Raw genomic sequence first — 17,712 nt, 5'->3', positions numbered from 1 at the left:
ATGCAATTCTGTCACTTAAAATATAGAGGAGGTAGAAAATTACATCTGGCATCTTTTTCAGGTAAAAGCCATTTCTTGTCCATCTCTCCCATGTTTTATTGTGGGACATGCCATGAAATGCAAAGAGTCTGGAGTCAACTGGTGCACTGTGCCTGTTTATTTTCATGTAGGCCAATCTAGAGGTCCAAATGTGGAATTTCACTGTCCTATTAAAGACCTTCTCCCCTCCAGAGGGTTTTAAAATATTGTAATATATCTGATTTTGAAATGGTTTAAAATGCATGTGAGGATTTTTATTATGATCAGTATTCTCTCATCCATAAGTTTATATACATAACCCAAACTCCCAGTTCTAACTTCTTAAAGTTTGGATCCCTATCTAAACTTCACAACTGACCTCTTGTTTCCATCTAGTTTTGATCTCTTATCTCCCTTTGTATCATGGGATGTACCAAAAACCTGAAACCAAATAATCCTAAATTTTAGGGAAGTTGAGATCCAGATCTGTCTCTGAACTTTATGGGTCAATTGTATTCAGTATTCATGATTTATTGCTACGGTTTTGCCTAGGAATCCCAATCAAGGACCAGAGCAATATTGTGGGGTGCTTTACAGATTAATAACACAGAAGACAGCCCCTGACCTAGAGAGTTTACAGTCTAGACAGGACATGATAGGTGGGGATCAAGCTCTGCAAGTAATATGTAGTACACTTTTTTTTTCCAATTGCAGGTATGTGGAGCTTTGCATCCTGGGGTTCCCCTGAGATGAGCCATGGCATGACGCTGAGGTTTAAAGATGCCAAATGTGAAAAAGATATAGATTATTATTCTGATGAGGACCCATATAAAATCATAGATTTCTCATCTGAGACGACTCTTGAAAGTGTGCCTGTAACCTCACCCCAAACTGGAGGAGAAACAGAAGAAATATCAAAAAAAACCCAGGAATCTTCTGATGATTATGATTATCAAGATTTTCTGGCCTCAAGTTTGGGACTTCGGACATTTGGGAACAAATCAGTGGTCCAGGAAGAAATGCAGAATCTTACTGCTCTGGCCATAGATGAGAACTTTGGCACCAGCACTCAGAGGGCTGATGTGTCTCCTGGCTCAGATCCACCATTCATAGAGAACAGTGATACCTTGGACACTGATGAGCTCTTGGAAACTCAAAGCACTGCTCCTCTCCCAACCGGGGCTGGATCCCTCCATACAAATTACACGGTGGCAGCAGAAGAACATTCACTTCCAGTCACCACAACAGCAGTAAGTCCTGACTTGGCATCTAAAGCTGGAAACCAAAGTGACTATGAAGCAAATCACAGTCAGATATCAGGAACTTATGAGAAAACACTTGCAGGTGAACTACTGAGGACCAGGGAAGAAGCCCAAACAAAAGATGCAGCAGAACTGTTACCTGACAGAGGGGACAGCATGACGTCCTCCTCTGCAACACTCTATTCAGAGGAACCTCAAGAGAAAAGTTCAGGAGGAGAATTCAATTTCAGTAGAAAAAAGGAAAGGAGAGACCAGCTGGAGACTATGTTTTACGCTGTTAAAATGATGCAAGCCCTCTTAGATCATGTTCAGCAAAATAAAAGTATTTCCTCTCTCGGCAACACCAGTTCAGACAGACCACCTCTTTCTGCTCACCATGCAGAGAATATCTCCAGTTCAGATATGTTAGGGATTGACCAGTTTCCAAATGAATATGTTGAGGACAAGGACGTGGAGGAGGAAGAGAAAGAGGAAACCAAGAAAGAAAATGCTGAATTTCCCAAACATGCAGATAACTTGACTTTTGCTGTGGGACACAGAGTGGAAAACAATGAGTTAAACACGTTCAATCTCCCTGATTTAGAACTACCCAAAGATAAGCAAGAAAGAAATTTTACTCTAGATTATGCATCGGATATCTTAAATCCTACTAGTGGCCCAGTGGTGGGAAAGGACATGTTGGGAAAGCTGTTGCCAAGAGGTATGAAGTCTCCATCTAAAATTATGAATGAGAAAAGAAATTTGGCCTCTGGGAAGGAGAGTTATGGGTTGGAGACAAATTCAGCTCAGGCTACTGATAAATTACAGAATTGTTCCAGAAATGCTACAATGCCTACAAGAGACAGTGTATCCCTGAATAAGAGGAAGCAAGGGAAATTCAAAGGCAACTCACCATTTACAAAGGGTCATGGGAAAGTAAGCAGCAAGCATCCAACTCTGAAAGGGGAAGAGAGAAATATGAATGGCACCTTGAGTACATCTGTAACTCTCATCAAGACTCGAAGGAGGAAAAAGGATCGTCAAAAGTATAGTAATCTCTCATTGACCCTCAGAGGAGTGAGACCCCCAAAGGTACCTGGAGAGCAAAACTGCACATTATTGTCCAGGGAGGCCAACCACACAGTGTCCCTTTGTGAGGCCAACAATACAGCATTGCCCAGCGAGGCCAATCACACGGTTTTGCCAAGCAGGGCTAACTACATGCTGATCCCAAGACAATTTAAGCCCATCATCATAGGGCTTCCCAGTGGGAATGGGAACAACAAGAAGTATGTTCCAGGAGGCTCTGACAGTGAGGAAATTGTAGATTACCAATATTTAGATGCAGACGAAGATGACCCATACACAACGGACCCCAGATTCAACATTAATAATGTCCGTAATGTGCATTATCTACGCAGCAAAGGGAACATGAGGAGATACTACATCGCAGCCGAAGAGGTCTTCTGGGACTATGCAGGATTAAAGAAAAGGTTGGGCCAAATTCTTCCTCTCTGTTGCCTCACACCCTGTTGCTGAATACCTGGCCACTGATTCAGATAGCTGTCCCACAGCAAAGCTACTGTTGTTGAAGGATTAGGAGATTTCTTAATCACACAAGTGCTGTTCTATTTAACAGTCTGTAATGCAGTAGGTGAAGAGGAAGGAAGGACCAGTGCTTTAGGGCACTAGCCTGGAATTCAGGAGACCTGGGTTTAACTCCCACCTCTGCCAGAGACTTCCTGTGTGACCTTGGGCAAGTCACTTAGTCTCTCTGTGCCTTAGTTCCCTGTCTGTAAAATGGTGATAAAGCCCTTTCTTACCTCACAAATGCTTTTGTGGGGATAAATGCATTAAAGATTGGGAACTGCACAGATACTACAGTAATGAGGCCCATATCAATACCTCAGCTTGATATCTAAGTAAGTGTGGATGGGATGGTTTGGGACTCAGTCAAGAGAGAGCCTATAGGTTGCCAGTTTGAATCCAGCTTGGGTAGGTAGGAATTTAGGTGGAGATTTTTCAAAGTGACCTAAGGGAGTCTCAGTGGAGCTGGGTGCCTTACACCCTTAGGCCTCACTGAAAATTCCAACCTTATAGTTCCCACCATCTGAAGTTTTATTCAGTCTCTAGTACAAAATGAGTAGTTTGGCTCCCACTTATCTGCTGGGAACTGGACTATCCACATCATGCAAACCACCACCACCACAGACAATTCTAATTAACCCCCTTGTTGCTAGTCTTAACAGAGATCAAGAACTGATTGGACCATCGCGCATGAACCCAAAATTTGAGATGTTTGCATTGTTTTGATTTGGAAAAAGTGGCTTTATTTCCCAACAAGAATTTGTAATCCAGTTTTTCTGAGAGAAATTCAACCTGTTAGAAATTTGAAATTTCAAATCAAACCATGGAAAATTACCAGTGATTACATATTTCTGTGCAAAATCTGCCTTTTTTCCCTAAAATTGCTACCCACAAAAATAATTGCACAGCCTGAATTTTCATTGTTGCGTGATTTAGGACAGGAGCGGAAATAGTTTCACTACAGCAAATTCAGTCTCTGAATTGTGTATTTTTCAAATTGTATCTTCAGACTACTTGACAAACTTGTCTATTTCCCCCTTCCCAACTTTCTCCATGTAGACCCCTGCTTAAGCTCCACCTTCATTATTTGTATTTGCAAGTGTGCCCAGAGGACTCTGAGTTCTCCATGTGTAAAAGTCTTGAAGTTCAAATACTGAAATGATTTGCCCTGTGTGGGGCAGATAATCAGCTCCTGATATAAATGATGATAGCACCACTGAAGTCAGTGGTGCTGTGACAACTTCCCTCAGCTGAAGATCTGTCCCTGAGTCTTTGGAAAAGTTGAGAATAGAATCTACATCCATAAGAAACTGAATCAGCACTTAGAGTTTTGGTGAGACAATAAGGATCAAGCTCCCTCTCCTACAGATGTATCACCTCTGGAGAGCTAATGGAAATAAAGGATGTAATTGGTTATCAGTTATAATTCAGAGCCACAGGAGGAAGAGATGATCCCCAGGCACTAGAGGATCTAGAGATGGATCCCCAGCCACTAGAGATGATCCGCAGTGCTCTTTCCACTAAGGGTACATCTACACAGTCTGCGGCAGCAAGACTTCCAAGTGCAGGTCAACATACCTGGCCTTGTTCTAATATTATAACAACAGCTGTGTAGACAGTGCTTGAAATTGAAGCACAAGCTGGCACTTGGTCTCTGTCTCCCACCCCCATCCCTAGACTTGAAAGCCTGAGCCACATGTACACAGCTATTTTTAGTTTGGTAGTGCAAGTCTGAGTCTGCTGTGGGCTGTGTAGATGTACCTTAGGTGACTATGAGGGACTAAACTCCTATTTCTCCACAGATCAGTTGCATTTTTAAATGTTGTGATCAGATGGCAAATATGCCAAGGTGACACCTTCTCACTGAGCTGTCAGCATCACTTCCTCATGCGGCTCTGAATTATAGCTGATAACTAATTACATCCTTTTTTCCCACTAGCTCTCCAGAATCGATACATCTGTGGGAGAAGGAGCGAGATTCTTATTGCCTCACCAAAACTCTAAGTTCTGATTCAGGTTCTTCTAGATGATGGTGTAAGAGATTTAAATAGCCAAGATAGATTTTCAGGTATTAGAGAAAATTTTCATCACTGGTGGTTAGAAAAACTATTTTAGGATTTGCAAACTGAGCAAATCTGGTGTGGAATCACTGAGGAGAAAAATGGAATGTAGTGATATCATTTTGTATTCACTTTAATACCCTGGATGATACATTTTCAGTGTGAATCACTGACATTTGTGCTGATTCATTTTTCTCCAAAGCATTCCAAAGATAAATGTAACTGTTTCTCAGACAACATCTTGAGGGGTTTTTATGTGTAGGTCTCTAATTTTCATCATAAAATGTCAGCTTTTCTAATTCCATGATGTTTTGTTCCATTATGTTCTAATTCCGTAATTTTTCTAATTCCATTATGTTTCCCTCAGCACAGTGAGGAATGACGGAACCAGCCATGATGGGGGCAACACCATATACAAAAAAGTGATTTTCCGAAGCTATGTGGATAGTACCTTTACAATTCAGGAGCCGGAAGGGGAATATGAAGAACACCTGGGTATCCTGGGTCCTGTTATCAGGGCTGAGGTGGATGATGTCATCCAAGTAAGTCAGGTGTTTGGTGCATGAAGGTTTCTTACAAGGATCTGAAGGGGCTGAGCGAGAACTGGTTGAAAAATATCAGTCATTTTTGGTGGACCATCTTGCAAAATTTATTTTTCTCTCAACTTCCCATGCAAAAAAGCTTTGTTTTTTAACACAAAACCAAAAAGTCGGAGGGGGGCGAAGGGAGATTTTTCAAAAACTTCTTTTCGTTCTACAAAAAATTTGCTCTTTGAAAACTAAAAATTTTCCCCAAAACTCAAGTGAAACATGAATATTTTACTGAAAAAAATTTTTCAGTGAAAAACCTGAAACAAAAATGAAAATGTTTACATTTGTCTGAAAAGTCATTTTTAGTCTTAAAAATATTTTGATGTAAAAATGTTGAGCAGTTCTAGTGTAAATGTAACTCGCTGGTCAGTATGTGTTACAGTCCCCCCTCTGAGCCAATTCTCAGAGGATTGGAATTGTCACAGTCCCTCCACACCCTCAGCCAGCTATGGAGCTTTAGCTCAAGTTGTAGCCACTCATGCTTTTAATTCTGGAGGTCCTCACATCAATCCCAGCATGGTGGCCAAGATGCCGGTCATCACATAAATGCTAAGGATGATGTGGAAGCAATACAAATAATAAATACAATACAATGGATTGTAGCTAGTAGTAACAGGGGAATATTACAAAAGGGCACACTTCCTGTGAATGAGATCTTTGAGGCGGTGGAATAGACTTCCCCCAGAGAAGTGGTCTCCATCTCTTGGGACTTAAAACTGGGCAGTGTTTTAGAATATTTACTCTAAGGAAGGTGTTGACTCCTGATGGGATAGATTGAATGGGACATAATAGTTCTTCGAGCAGTGTCTCTGTGGGTACTCCACTTTAAGTGATGGTGCGTCCCGTCGATGAGAGATTTATGGTAGCAGGGTCCGTGTGGGTTGCCGGTGCGCAGTAGGCATCTCGTGGCACCATTGGTGCTGTGTGTAGAACGTGCACGACCCAAGCCCTCCAGTTCCTTCTCAACCGTCCTCTGCTAAAGAGGGAGCGAAGGGGCAGTGTTAGCAGTTCTCCCTGAAAACCTTTAAGAAATAGCTTTTAGATAAATATTTAGATAAGCTGTTAAAAAGAGAGTTAGAGTTAGTGTTATTAAAACAAAAACAAATTTCTTGTTAATTTGTTAGACAGCACCCCACCCCCCCGAAGGGAAGGTTATTAGTTAAAATGCCGGCGTCTCCAGGCTTCAAATGATACAGCTTCTGCCGTGATGCCATGCCTGTTTCAGATGGACACTCTTTATGCATACGCTGCCTGGGTGAGGGACATATTCCCCAGAAATACTCCCACTGCAGCAACCTGAGAGCCAGAGCCCAGCAGGACACGGATCTCCAGCTTAAAATGATCTTGATGGAGAAGTCCCTCCAGCCTGAGAAGGACAAGCAAATGGCCTCTCTGGGTGCTCCTCAAGATGGAAAAGGAGACCTACCTTCTGAAAAACCAAAAAAGCGTGCTCAAACATCTCCGCAGAAAGGTCTGCGAAAACAGAGGCGGTCTCCTGCCAGGACACTGCCTCCGATGCCATCTTGCTCTCAGGTGAGCAACTATAATGCTCCAGGCACCTCTGGCACTGCCAAGGTCTGAGCGAGAGAAACGGAGTTGAGTCACTGACAAAAACGTGCCTCCTCCATAGCACCGAGCTCACCGGTATGGGGCTTGGCACCGCGTGTCTCAAGCACCATGCCTCCACCCCGGCATCGACAAATCAGTTGGCACCGGTAGACACTACCAAGTCAGCACTGAGGGCAATGGCCAAACAACAACACCGGTCGGCACCAACTCCATCAACAAAAGAGAAAGCACCCCTGGGACCGACTACTCAGAAATGGGCACCGGCACCATCTCTCCTGCACCAGAGAGACTTAGAAATTTCATTGGCACCACATTCACCGATACTTGGTGCCAAGGGCTCCCCCACAGGCTCCAGAGGAGATCACAGCCCACAAGACATGGCACAGTTCTCCAGTAATGAGGAGGAGGAGATGCAGGGACTATACCCCCATCTCACTTAAGGCCCACCGACCAATGTGGAGCCACATGGGTCCTAAACACCAGATGAACCAACCATGGTGTGGACCTCCATGGATGTACCCTCCTATGGCTTTCCCAATGCAATGGGCGCACTGGGAACCCTGGAGCGCATATAGGGGTCAGCGTTCTAGACCGTCCACAGCACATAGATGTGAACTGTGCTCTAACCCAGCATCTCCCAAATCACAACCCTCGGAGACACAGGAAGGGGGAGAGGACACAGAGCCGGGCACAAACCATGGTACATCTCCTGTGTGCAATTCATCTCTCTCCACAGATGAGATGATTATGCCCCCACCGCCAACCTCGGCGGATGACTTTAAACAGTTTCAAGGGCTGTTTGAGACGGTCGCGCAAAGCCAAGACATCCCGCTAGAGGAGATAAAGATAAACGAGCACAAGCTGGTACAAATGCTGCAACTCGCTTCTACCTCCAAGATTGCCCTTCCCATCAACAAGGCCTTCTTGGATCCTGCGGAGACAGGCTGGCAGACACCTGCCTCTATTCCACCCACCTGCAAAAGAGTGGATAGACAATATTATGTACCATCCTAGGGGGCAGACTTTCTATTTGTGCACCCACCTCCCAACTCCGTAGTTGTCGAGGCAGTAAATCACCATAACAAACAGCCACAATTCAAGTCTACATCCCATGACAAAGAACACAAAAGATTCGATTTGTTCAGATGCAAGGTATATTCCTCCGATGCCCTTCAGTTTCGGGTGGCCAATTATTCTGCACTACTGGCCAAATACAACTACGACAACTATAGGAAACTTGCCCAGGTCACCTCTGAGCTACCAGAGGAAAAATACACAATTCCAGGCCATCATCACCAAGGGCCAGCTCAGATGCAAAACAGCCCTTCAGGCAGCATTGGACACAGCAGACACCGCAGCCAGAATGATGGACACAGCTACAGTAATGCGCCGAGCCTCATGGTTTCCAGCCTCGGAGATATGAAAAGAACTCCAGACAAAAGTAGAGGACTTACCTTTCGACCGGGAACAACTCTTCTCTCAGAAGACAGACAAAGTCCTTCATTCAATGAAGGACACTTGGGTCACGCTCCGCACTATGGGGATTTACAGCCCCCCTGCAAAGAGAAGGAGAGACCAACCATTTCAGAGACCTAGAGACTCCTCAAACAGGCAACAACACCAGCGTCAACGATCACAACACTGGTGACCAACTCAATCTCAGGCGCCGACTTCTCAGGCAGCACCTCCAAAACCGCAATTTTGAAAAGTTGGTTGAGGGTCTGAACGACCTCCCTCATGAAACAGCATTCACGTCTGACCCATCTTCAATTTTTGGCCATTGGCTCCAGCTCTTTTACCACATCTGGGCCACCATAACATCAGACCAATGGGTGTTGGAAGTTATCAAGTCAGGATATACTATTCCCTTTACCTCCTGCCCACCTACCCTACTCCCTTCCCTGTCCCTTTTCAGGGACCCTTCTCACAAGCACCTACTACAACAAAAAGTCAATCATCTTCTACAACTAGGTGCCATGGAACAAGTACCACTACAATTCAGAGGGAAGGGATTCTACTCCCATTACTTCCTGACTCAGAAGAAGAGCGGAGGATGAAGACCCATCCTGGATCTACAGAAGCTCAGCAACTTTGTCAGATCCCAAAAATTCAAGATGGTCACATTGGGTACGATACTCCCAGCGCTGCAACAGTGGGACTGGTTTTCAGCCCTCGACCTCCAAGATGCTTATTTCCGTATCACCATTCATCCTGCCCGCAGGAAATGTCTGCGATTCACGGTAGACGAGAACACTTCCAATACGGAGTACTACTGTTCGGCCTATCCACAACACCAAGAGTCTTCTCCTAAACTCTAGTGGTGGTAGCGACTCATCTGCGCAAACAGGGGATAATGATTTTTCCCTACCTGGACAATTGCCTTCTCAAAGGCCCAACTCTACAAGACACAATGGATGCAGTCCGGTCCACTATCACACTATTCCAGGAGCTGGGTCTACAAATAAATGAATGGAAATAACCATAAACCCAGTCAAACAACTAGACTTTATCAGGGCACACCTCGACACCATAGAAGCCAAGGAGTCATTACCTTTTATCAGATTCACAAACCTCACAAAACTCATGTAAGAGGTACAAGTCAGTCCTCAAGTTCAGGCTCACACTGTCCTACAATTGCTAGGAGACATGGCAGCCACGACGTTCATGGTATGACATGCAAGACTACATATGCGAAGTCTACAAAGTTGGCTAAGCATGGTATACATACCAAGCAAACACAACCTACACAAACGGCTCACAGTCCTCAATTCATTACAATGCTGGACAAGGCCACAAAATATCTGTATGGGTATCCCTTTTCAACAGAAACCCCCGACAACAATAATCACCACAGATGCCTCACTGATAGGCCTGGGTGCTCACATGAGTCAACACACGAAACAAGACAAATGGTCTCCGGGAGAGACTCCCACTACACATCAATTTGCTAGATGCAGAGCAGAGCATCTGCGGAGCAGTCTGCAATGTCTGCAGACACTTCCTACCTCATATACGGAACAAATCCATTTGAATTATGACCAACAATATCGTCTGCATGTTCTACATCAACAGGCAAGGAAGAGCTCGCTCACATTCCTTACGCACAGAAGCCATGAGACTTTGGAATTGGTGCATACAACACAACGTAAACATCTCAACGTGTTACCTGCCAGGCTGTCAGAATGTGACAGCAGACATGCTCAGCAGCTACTTCTCCCAGGATCACGAATGGGAGATGAATGGAGAGGTCCTGAGTTCAATCTTCAAATGATGAGGCACTCCCACCATCGATCTGTTTGCATCCCCAATGAATCGCAAAAGCGCAATATTCTGCTCAAGAGCAGGACTGAGACTACGGTCATTAGGGGATGCCTTCCTCATCAAATGGGAGGCACAACTCATGTATGTGTTTCCACCGATACCAGAGATATCACATGTGATACACAAGATCTGAGCAGACAGGGCCAAAGTTATCCTTACGGTCCTGACGTGGCCCAGGCAGCCATGGTATCCTTTCCTGTTATGCATGGCGATATACGCCCCATGAGCTCTCCCTTGCCAGTCAGATCTGCTGTCTCAACACAACGGTCGCACTCTCCACCCAAATCTGGAGATATTCCACCTACAGGCATGACTCCTGAATGATTCCACCATGACAAAATAATGTGCTCAGAACAAGTCAAACGTGTTATTAAACAGCAGGAAACTGACTATGAGAAACACATACCTTCAAAAATAGAAGAGGTTCTCCACCTGGTGTCAAGGAAGACACTTGATGACCGATTCAGCTGTACCACCATTCATCTTAGAATACCTACTGGAGCTGAAAAGCACTGTCTTAACGATGAGCTCGATCAGAGTCCATCTTGCTGCCATTTAGCATTCCACCGAGAGATCGATGGAACTTTGACTTTCGCACACCCAAATACAAAACGCTTCCTCAAGGGTTTCAGAAATGTTTACCCAGATGTGCGATGACCTACACCAACATGAGACCTCAACCTGGTACTGAAATGCCTCACTGGACCACCATTCAAACCATTAGCCACCTGCTCATTATCTCTAACTTCTTTGACCAGGCTCTCTAGTACACAAAGGGAACAGATGAGCGACATAAAAATCAGGAGCAAGAAAAGGGGGAGACAAAAGCCAATCCTAATCTTGCAACTTCATCCTCAGAGTGAGGGAGAAAAGACAAGCTCCTTGCCCTGGCAGTCCGCCTCTGGGGTGAGGAGATGCATACTAGAGAAACTCCCATTGACATCAGTGGGAATTACATACACTGGGATCTCGTATTACTGTAGAAACTAGCTGTGCACAGTCGAGTTTGCTGCACCCCGTAAAGATGTGTCAGGCGTTACACTCCCCACCTCCAACCAGGCACAATCTAGCCCATAATCAGTAGACAAATCTGAATCCTGTATTTGTACTTTACACAATTCATGGGTGTTTTATGCCTGGGGTTTTGGTTTAGGCCCAAGTCTGCTAATCAAGAATCTGCTTGTATATATTTTCTAGGTTCATTTTAAAAATCTGGCATCCAGACCATATTCCCTCCATTCCCATGGGCTATCGTTTGAGAAATCCTCTGAGGGAAGCAGTTATGAAGATGAGTCTCCAGACTGGTTCAAAAAGGATGATGCAGTTCAGCCAAATGACACCTATACCTATGTATGGTTTGCAACCAAGCGGTCTGGACCTGTGCAACCTGGAGCAGCCTGTAGGTCCTGGGCCTATTACTCCGGTGTAAACCCGGTAAGGAAATCTAAGCAGAAGGGTGCTGGAATCTGTTGGATAACGGCTACTATGTCTTGTTGCTAAAATACTGGTTTCACCGCACTCTGCACTGCTTCCTATTCTTTTGGGCCTGATTCACCACTCTCTTGCTTCTCATCTAATCATTTATGCCGATGCAAAGTGAACATGCTGCCATTGGCATGAGTGGATGGAGAATTCTGATTTGGTAGCATTTCATAGCCGCTTTGCATAGAGTTCAGTAACCACACAAGGCAATGGGGAATCAGGTCCTTTATCCCAAATGTAGGGACTGATCCAAAGTCTTTTTGTTGAGTTCAGTAGACTTTTGGATCAGGCCCTTAGTTAGGAATATAGCATCGCTGAGAGATTCTCCCAGCCCCCATGTTTGCAATGTGATGTGCAAATACACCTTGGATCTGGGTTCCTCATCTGTAAAATGGGACCTTTACCCAACCTTTATTCATTAATTAAGTCTTACTTCTGTAGGTAATAGCCACCCATCTCAAAAAGGATATTGCAGAACTAGACAGGGATCAGAGACTGGCACCATAAATTTAGGGGCATTTAAAAAACGTGAAAAAAATCTGGCACTGGCCACTGTTGGAGTCAGGATGGTGAACTGGATGGGCCTCATGTCTGATTCGGTCTGGCAATTCCTGTGCACCAATGTTAACACTTTTAAAGAAAAATCCTCAAAGGAAAGCCCCGGTGAATGTGCAAATTGTTATTAATGAAGTATTTGGGGAAACCCTAACTTTTACTTGTAATTTGTATTTATTGCCTTCCAGGAGAAAGATATTCACTCAGGCTTGATTGGTCCAATCTTGATCTGTCGAAAGGGAACCCTCAGTACAAGTAACAGGCCAGTAGATACCCAAGAGTTTGTCCTGCTTTTTATGGTCTTTGATGAAGAGAAAAGCTGGTACTTTGATAAGAATTCCAAAGGGACTTACACTGAGAAGACCTCAGCAGTGCAAAAATACCACAAATTCCATGGTACTAATGTTTTCCCTTTGTCAGTTATCCATGTTGGGAGGGAAGAGGGAGGAATTAAAAAGACCTCAACCCAGCTTCTCTTGGTGCACTTGCAACTTTGCAAGCACACATCATTTGCATTCACTTTTTTTTTTACACTATTCCTTGTGCATATAAAAATTGAATATGCATATAGACTAGTGCTGGTTGGAAAATTTTGACAAAAACAGAAAAAATGTTTTTGTTAAAATTTTCCACAGAAAATTTTAACTTTTTGCCAAAAAAATTGAAGTTTTCAGGTTTTGGACAGGAAGTTTTCAGTTCTGGGCTGAAAACCATAAACTCCCTGGTTCATCCTGGTTTTTCAACACAACATGACATTTTCCATGGAAAACAGGACCTTTCTGTGAGAATTTAATTTAAAAAAAAAATTTCCATTAAAAAGCAGTTTCAAGAGAATTTTCAGCCGGGCCTAGCACAGGAGAGCTTTTTTGGCAGGAGAGCTGGTAGGAAAATTTCAACTGAAACAGTTTTCAATGTAATTAAAAATGGTGATCTGATTACCCCCAAAAAGTTGCAAAATTGCATCAGTTTTAATTACATTTCCCACAAAAATACATTTTTGTGTTTCAGAAAAATTTTGAAATTCCCCATGAAACAGAACATTCTGATTTCAGCCAGCTCTAATTGGCACAGGTGGGAGTTTGTGCATAGGGGGTGGATTTTCAGACATGCTTGGCACCCACAATAGAATCTGGCTCTTCAGAAGAGTTCAGTTCCCACTTAGGTACCAAAAGAAGTGTCCAATTATTCCAAAGAGCTCAGGACCCAACAGCTCCCTGCATTCACAACAATGAGAGGAGTTGGGTGCTGCACTCTTTTGAAAATCTGATCACTTCATTTAGGTGCCTAAATGGGAGACCTCTTTTGGAAACTTGGCCAGTAAATACTATTATTCATGTGAATAAGTGACCGTGTGTAAAAATGGAAGCCACGTTTTTAAAGTGTGGCCAGATCTGTAGACATTTATAGAGTCTGTCTCATTATATTCAAGCCCCCTGTATTCTACAGAAAGCTGTGCTTAAATCCTGTGGCCTGGTCTCTGCGTTCTCTGGCATTCAGGTGCAGCAGGCTGTGAATTCTGTGGCATTCCATTTAAATTTGAAAAATGGAGTTTTTCTGAATGTAATATGATAATGAATATTGCCATCCACACAGTAACCTCTGTTAGTTTATTTTAATATTAAATCCCCCAACTGAGGAGATGAGAGGCAGTTTGGGATTGGAATAAGCACATTTGCTGGATGTTTCCATTAAAATGATCAGTAGTGAAATTGTTACCAAAGTTGACATTTAAATCATCACCTTTACATGTCAGAATCAATGCACTATTCAGATGAAGTGGATAGTTCACACCTCTCAGAGCCATTGCTTTAGGCTGTCTGCAGTTTCAGGCAGACATTTGGGTATTGCTTATCACTTGATTCTTATTTTCTAGACCTTTTTTTTTCCACTGCTAGCAGGGACCCTGCAGGTTTTTCCCTTAAAATTTTCAGAGCTGCAACACCCACTTGATAATGACCCTTTAAGAGGAATCAACTTAATTTAGGCCCCCTAATATAGGCTTTATGGGGTTAGTTTGGCTCACAAACCTAATATGAATCAAGCTGGCGTCATGTTTGATTCATTCAAAGAGATAAATTTCAACACTGTCTATCTTTAACTGTTCAAGAGTTTCTGGGGCTTTTGTTAATTTTGTTTCTACCAGGAAGGTAGAAAGCATTCTCGCTTATTTGAATGACCATCAACTACACTTGCAATGACATTTTAATTCATTAACTGAGAATGTCATTATTATATGTTGACACTAGAGATTGGCATGGACCAGAACACCAGATATGAAACTCTATAGGCTTTGGGGACATTTGGATCTAGATCCAATCTGTATCCTCTGTCCAACTCTAGTTGACATCTTTATTGTCTCTCAGCTGGAATGTGTTTGTAGTTTCTTTTATCCTTTGTAATATTTTCCTTTTCAGCCATTAATGGGATCATATATCACTTGCAAGGACTGAGGATGTATAAAGATGAACTGGTCCGGTGGCACTTGTTGAATATGGGCGGGTCAGAAGATATTCACGTGGTTCACTTTCATGGTCAGACCTTCACAGAAGTCTCTGGGCATCAGCTTGGTGTCTACCCTCTCCTTCCAGGTACATATCAGCTCAGTGTCTTCTCATTTCTACTCATAATTATGAGGTTAAACCCTACAGTTGGTAATGTTGGAGTGACTCTACTAAAATTCAGTGTCATTAGACCAGCAGAGGCAGAAATTGGCTTGGGCCCATTAAGATAGCGATGATCAAGTCTTGTGTTTCAAGGTGCTAACTGTTCATTTCCTGTGAGGTCGGAAAGGACTTCCCCAACCCCAGCATCATCTACCTCAGGGGTTCTCAAACCCCACAGGGCGTCGCGAAGTTATTACCTGGGGGTTGTGAGCTGTCAGTCTCCACCCCAAACCCAACTTTGCCTCCTGCATTTATAATGATGTTAAATATATTAAAAAGTGTTTTTAATTTATAAGGAGGGTCGCACTCAGAGGCTTGCTATGTGAAAGGGGTCACCAGTGCAAAAGTTTCAGAACCACTGATCAACCTCATTGAGGTGGGACTGGAGCGGAGGCTGCCCTCCTCTGAAATGTAAGTTACTGGGCAAGGTTGGAGATGGGATCTGGAGTGCATGGACTGATGTCCTGATCAGGCATAGCAGGTTTGTATAGGGGAGATAGAGGTGGGAGGCAGTCTGCCGCTGACCTGTTGTGTGAACATGGGTAAGTTCCTTCCCTGCTCTGTCCCTCAGTTTCCCCTGTTTGCAAAATAAGTACAATAATGCTGATTTCCATTTGTAAAGTGCTTGGAGACTTGTGGCTAGAGAGCTTAATATTCATACTGAAAAGAAAGAGCCCATGAATAACTAGTTAATGATCACAATAGAGCTCTTTTTTTGTTGCCATCAAAATGCTTTTCATACAATCCCAAATGACACTGCCATAACCAAACTAGGCAAATTACTGTAAGGTGGGTGCACAACAGGTTGAAAGACGGTACTCAAAGAGTAGTTATTGATGGTTCACTGTCAAACTGGGAGGGCTTATCCAGTAGAATCCATCTGGGTTCAGTCCTGGGTCCAGAACTAGTCAATATTTTCATTAATGACATGGATAACGGAGTACTTGTAAAATTTGCAGGTGGTACCAAGGTGGGAGGGGGGACAGGATTAGAATTCAAAACAACTTTAACAAATTGGAGAATTGGTCTGAAATCAATAGGATGAAATTCAATAAAGACAAGTGCAAAGTACTTCACTTCGGAAGGAAAAATGAAATGCACAGCTACAAAATGGGGAATAACTGGCTAGGTGGTAGTACTGCTGAAAAGGATCTGTGGGTTATAGTGGATCACAACTTTAAAATGAGTCAACAATGTGATGCAGTTGTGAAAAAGGCTGTTCTGGGCCAAGGTACTCAAAGCACCACAGGCCTGGCAGGAGTACTCTGAGAAAAACGAGGCTTACACACAGCTGTGAGTTATTGGCTTTACTGAAGGTTAGTGACCCACCCACAATGGGGACGCCAAGCGTTGCAGTCACGGAGGCAGGGAACCCATCACACCGGAGCTTTGCCTGCAACGGAGTCCAACGGAGGGGCAGACAGTCAGCGTTAATAAGCACTACACAAATACAGCTCATGAATATAGAATTAGGTACTTCCCAAAGAGGTGGGCTTTCCGCTACCTGGTGAAGAGGCATGCAAAGCAGCTATGTCCTTCAATAACTATCTATATCCCACAATAACAAAGCAGCTGTGTCCTTCGGCTCGAAAAAGCAGAAATTTCCTAGTTAGGCCGTAACAAAGTCTTCCGCAGTCCCTTACACTCCTCCCCTCACTTTCTCGAGCGATGTCAAGGACCATGAGGATACAATGCGGAGGGGAAACCGCGCACCGCACTGGGAGACTAGGCCAAGGCCACAAAGGCAGCAAAAAATACAAAGAAGACGGAAGACGCAAGAAGACGGAACGAATATATAGACGCGTCTACATTGTATTGGGCGGGACCCAAAGCATACAAATCCGTATATGTAATAGTCTTATCAATTGTCTTCAGTAAGAAATAGTGCTTGACGAGGGTCAGGTCTGTGCAGACACCGATGAAACAGGTCTCCATCACGGCACCCATGGCATATGTACGCGGTAAGCAAAACGACGTCGTATTAACAGCACTTTGGGCTAACACCAATCAGGTATTCACCAGGAGGAGGTGGTAGCTCTTGCAGCGGTGATTCTCATAAGGAGTGCCACGACAAACGGGAGAGCGAGACCATGCGGGGATAGTCTTCCCCTTCCAGGAGTATGTATGCCCATCCTTCCCCGGTGGTGAGGACTATGGAGGCCTGCGATTCCCGCTGCGGTACCGTCCACCACACGTTAGCCAATACGTGCCACTTGGTCTCGCTCGGGTTGCTGGTTTCTAGACCTACAGGAGGTAAAGGGAACAGATTACACAGGGCCTCCCCTCGCTTCCATTGCATCGGCCGCCGCATTCCAATGGGCCTCGGAGGTTTTAGCCTTTGTGTGGGTGTCTACATGTCGCACGGCCAGAGGGGCTCATCAGGCATAGCGCAGGAGTTGCTGCCAGAGCGCCGTTCCCCACAGGGGCCAGCCTGCGAGTTCCCAACCCTTCGCCTCCCACGCAGTTATCCAGGTCCGGAGGCCCTTGTATAATACCCAGCTGGCCGTATCTATCAACGCCAACTCGTATTGGACTCCTCCCCTCGGCCAGCGAATTGCTAGGGGTACATAGCGGCATCGGTCTCCCGCCTCCCTCCCGTGTGTGGCTGCCGCGACACACGGAATGG

At 44.3% G+C, this 17,712-nt stretch overlaps 1 protein-coding gene across 1 annotated transcript in view; it reads left to right on the top strand.

Annotated features, from left to right (window-relative positions):
* LOC119852838 (coagulation factor V-like) overlaps positions 1-17,712 on the top strand; it is a 78,883-nt gene that overhangs the window by 42,886 nt on the left and 18,285 nt on the right. Inside the window, exons 13-17 of the mRNA XM_038394706.2 lie at positions 733-2,752; positions 5,274-5,448; positions 11,584-11,820; positions 12,612-12,819; positions 14,838-15,011. Coding sequence (XP_038250634.1) covers positions 733-2,752; positions 5,274-5,448; positions 11,584-11,820; positions 12,612-12,819; positions 14,838-15,011 — 2,814 coding nt within the window. The remainder of the gene's footprint in view (positions 1-732; positions 2,753-5,273; positions 5,449-11,583; positions 11,821-12,611; positions 12,820-14,837; positions 15,012-17,712) is intronic.

Source organism: Dermochelys coriacea, chromosome 1, assembly GCF_009764565.3.
Source record: "Dermochelys coriacea isolate rDerCor1 chromosome 1, rDerCor1.pri.v4, whole genome shotgun sequence".
NCBI lineage: Eukaryota > Metazoa > Chordata > Testudines > Dermochelyidae > Dermochelys > Dermochelys coriacea.
Note: the sequence above shows the minus strand (reverse complement) of the source record. Positions and strands in the feature narration are given on the sequence as shown.